At 42.4% G+C, this 3,376-nt stretch overlaps 2 protein-coding genes across 2 annotated transcripts; both read left to right on the top strand.

Moving 5' to 3' along the window:
* Nucleotides 1-329: 329 nt before the first annotated feature.
* On the top strand, nucleotides 330-1,514 carry LOC138900838 (uncharacterized). The gene is made up of 2 exons (XM_070188469.1): nucleotides 330-451; nucleotides 644-1,514. Exons 1-2 carry the CDS (start codon nucleotides 330-332, stop codon nucleotides 1,512-1,514), a joined length of 993 nt encoding a protein of 330 aa, XP_070044570.1.
* Nucleotides 1,515-1,958: 444 nt separating this feature from the next.
* LOC138900837 (uncharacterized) lies at nucleotides 1,959-2,929 on the top strand. Its single transcript, XM_070188468.1, has 2 exons — nucleotides 1,959-2,353; nucleotides 2,860-2,929. The coding sequence occupies exons 1-2, from the start codon at nucleotides 1,959-1,961 to the stop codon at nucleotides 2,927-2,929; spliced, it is 465 nt and encodes a 154-aa protein (XP_070044569.1).
* The last annotated feature ends 447 nt before the right edge of the window (nucleotides 2,930-3,376 follow it).

The following is a 3,376-nucleotide window of genomic DNA, read 5'->3' as shown; positions in this document are numbered from 1 at the left end:
TTTAATATTATACTATCTTTGGCTAGCGAGCTTAAGTTCTATACACCGGTTTTGCGATCGTCAAATTTTGACATCGTTGCGGGGGATTAGCGATTAATAGTGTTTGAATTAATTTTCGGTGCTAATTCAGGAACAATTTTATTTTATTTTCGTTTTTTTCTCTTCTCATCTCTGTGCAGGAAACAAGTTAAGTTCAACGGTGTATGACTCGATCCTCTTCTAAGGAATTGGTGTTATACGATCCAGAGTTAGACAAGCACCTGAGGCAGTTAAGAAGGGACAAAGGATCGAGCGGGTTGCTGTTGGGTCAGCCTTCAACTCAAAATATAATGGTGAACAACGAAGAGGAGCTGAACCTATCTGCGAGAGAGGTAGCTCAGCGAGAGGAAGCACGGTTAGCAGCTGAAGCAGCCCGTAGTATTGCGGATGAAATAGTCGACGTGGATAGAAGGTTCAATCTCAACTGAACCATGATCGGAGATGAATTTGAAAGTGCAGCCCCTAGGCCTAGGAGGTTGCTAGGAGATTATGCCAGACCATTGTACAACCAACAACAATCTAGCATGAGGCCCCCCATTGATGCCAATAATTTTGAACTCAAATAGGTAGTCATCCAGACCATTCAGAACAATTGCATATTCAGAGGAAAATCCAATAAAGATCCCAACAACCATCTTATGGACTTCGATGAAATTATGAACACATTCCGCTACAATGGAGCATCCCATGAAGCCATCTACCTTAGAGCATTCCCTTTCTCACTTAAGGATGATGTAAAGAAGTGGTTGAGAAGTCTGCCCACAGGGTCAATTCGTACGTGGGAGGAGATGACTACTAAGTTCTTAGAAAAATATTTCTCTGCTGCTAAGACTGGAAGAATGAGGAAAGAAATTTACAATTTCAGCCAAGGTGAAGGGGAGACAGTGTTCGAGGCATGGGAAATATTTAGTGAGCTATTGCGAAGGTGCCCTCATAATGGACTGGAGCAATGGATGCAACTCCAGTACTTCTGGGATGGATTAAACCCCTTATCAAGAAGATTGATGAATAGTGCGGTTGTAGGTCCTTTGTTGAAGAAAACCCCTAAAGAGATTGTCACACTTCTGAATGAACTATCTGAATACGCAGAACAATGGTCCACTGACCAAGGGGATCGAAGAAGATCAGCGGGGGTGCACGAAGTAGAATCATCGGTAGCAATGCAGGCTCAAATTGCAGCTATGGCTAAGGACATCAAGCAACCGATGATAGTTCAGGTGCAAAATCAACCACATGTGGGATGTGCCATATGTGAATTGGGACACCCTACACGTGGGTGTCAAGCTACAACTGAGGAAGTCAACGTTGTGGAAAACTTTAATAAAAGAAACTACCAAGGTGGGAACAACTATAATGCTATGGGTCAAAGACATCTAGGTTTTTTGTGGAGTTCAGCTAATGGGAGCTTGAACACATGGCAGCAAAACAATCTTAGACCCCAGGGTCAAGGACCACCGGGTTTTCAGAGCCAGTAGAAGCAGCAATATCAGCCACTACAACAAATTCAATCAAGTATGGAAGATCTCATGAAGGCATTCATCAACAAAACAGATGAAAAATTAGAGAATTAGGGCACGACTATCCGAAATTTAGAAAGACAAATGGGACAGATTGCAAATTTGTTATCTGAGAGGACTCCCGGTACTCTTCCCTTTGACATTGAAAAGAACCCAAAGGAAATAATCAAATTTGTATCTCTGAGAAGTGGCAAAGCATTGACTGACCCAGAGGTGAAAGCTAGACCTGAGGTGGTTAGCAAGCAGATTGAGACACCAGCAGAGTAAGATAGTGAAGAGAAAAAGAGCTAGAGTAACCGGGTACAAAAGAAGATTGAAGAAAGTAGACATATGCCAGCTCTACCATTCCCTCAAAAGATAAACCGGTAGAAACTTGACAAATGTATTGGGCGATTCCTGGAGATGCTCAAGAAACTGTATGTGAACATTCCTTTCACAGAGGTACTTACTCAGATGCCTGCTTATGACAAGTTCTTAAAGGAAATCCTGTCTAGCAAGAGAAAATTAGAGGAAACAACAGTGGTCAAGCTAAACGCCCACTGCAGTGCCATCTTGCAAAATAAAATTCCGCAAAAGTGTGGGGATCCAGGAAGCTTCACCATACCATGCTCGTTGGGGAGTGAAAAATCCGACAAGGCTCTCTGTGATTCTGGTGAGTCTATAAATCTAATGCCTTTGTCTGTATTTAAGAAACTAGAAGGTGAGCTTGGAGTGATCAAATCAATACCAGTGTCCTTACAACTGGCCGACCAAACCACCATTCTACCTGAGGGAATCATTGAGGATATTTTAGTGAGGTGGACAAGTTTGTGTTCCCCACAGATTTTATTGTGGTGGATATGGAGGTGAACAAGGAGGTACCTCTAATTCTAGGGAGGCCATTCTTATGTACAGGCAGAGCTATCCTTGATATCTATGAAGGGCAGTTTATGCTCAGAGTGGGCATAAAAAAATGGGGTTTTAGATGAAAAGGATGATAAAATACCCCAGTGATGAGGCGTCCGCCTACTCGTGTTTCACGCTGGACGTTGTTGGAGAATTGGCTGAAAAATATAAGTTTGACAAGCTTGTGGGGAATACTCTAGAGAGGTGTATTACTCAGTCTAGCATAGTGGAGATGAAGATCCTGAAATAAAGAAAGAGGCAGAAGCTCTTGAGACTGAGGATCAAGTGGTTGATGAAGAGGAACTAAAAGAGGAGGCTGCTAAGCCTAATGTGGAATTGAAAATCCTCCCCACTTACTTAAAATATGCTTTTCTTGAAACTAACAATTTTTCTGTGATTATTTCTCCTGACTTGACAGGTACATAGGAGCAAAAACTGGTGGAGCTGCTGAAAAAGCACAGGAAGGCCATGGACTGGAGTATAGATGATATTCAAGGAATCAGTCTGGTCATTTGCATGCATAAAATTCTGTTGGAACAAAATAGCAAGCCAGTGGTACAGCCCTAGCGCAAGCTGAACAAAAATTTGGAGGAGGTAGTGCACAAGGAGATCGTCAAATTACTAGATACGGGAGTGATTTTTCCTATCTCTGATAGCTAGTGGATTAGTCCAGTACAAGTTGTACCTAAGAAGGGAGGCATGACAGTAGTGAAAAATGAAGATAATAAATTGATCCCCACAAGAACAGTCACTGGGTGGAGAATGTGCATTGATTATAGAAGGCTGAATGATGCAACAAGGAAGGACCACTTCACACTCCCCTTTATTGATCAAATTCTCGAGAAAGTGGCTGGACATGGATGTTATTGCTTCTTGTATGGGTACTCAGGCTACAATCAGATACCCATTGTCATTCCCCAAACCTAAGGAGGCGT

The sequence above is a fragment of the Nicotiana tomentosiformis genome, chromosome 11 (genome assembly GCF_000390325.3).
Source record: "Nicotiana tomentosiformis chromosome 11, ASM39032v3, whole genome shotgun sequence".
NCBI classification, from domain to species: domain Eukaryota; kingdom Viridiplantae; phylum Streptophyta; class Magnoliopsida; order Solanales; family Solanaceae; genus Nicotiana; species Nicotiana tomentosiformis.
This window is presented reverse-complemented; position numbering and strand designations above follow the sequence as displayed.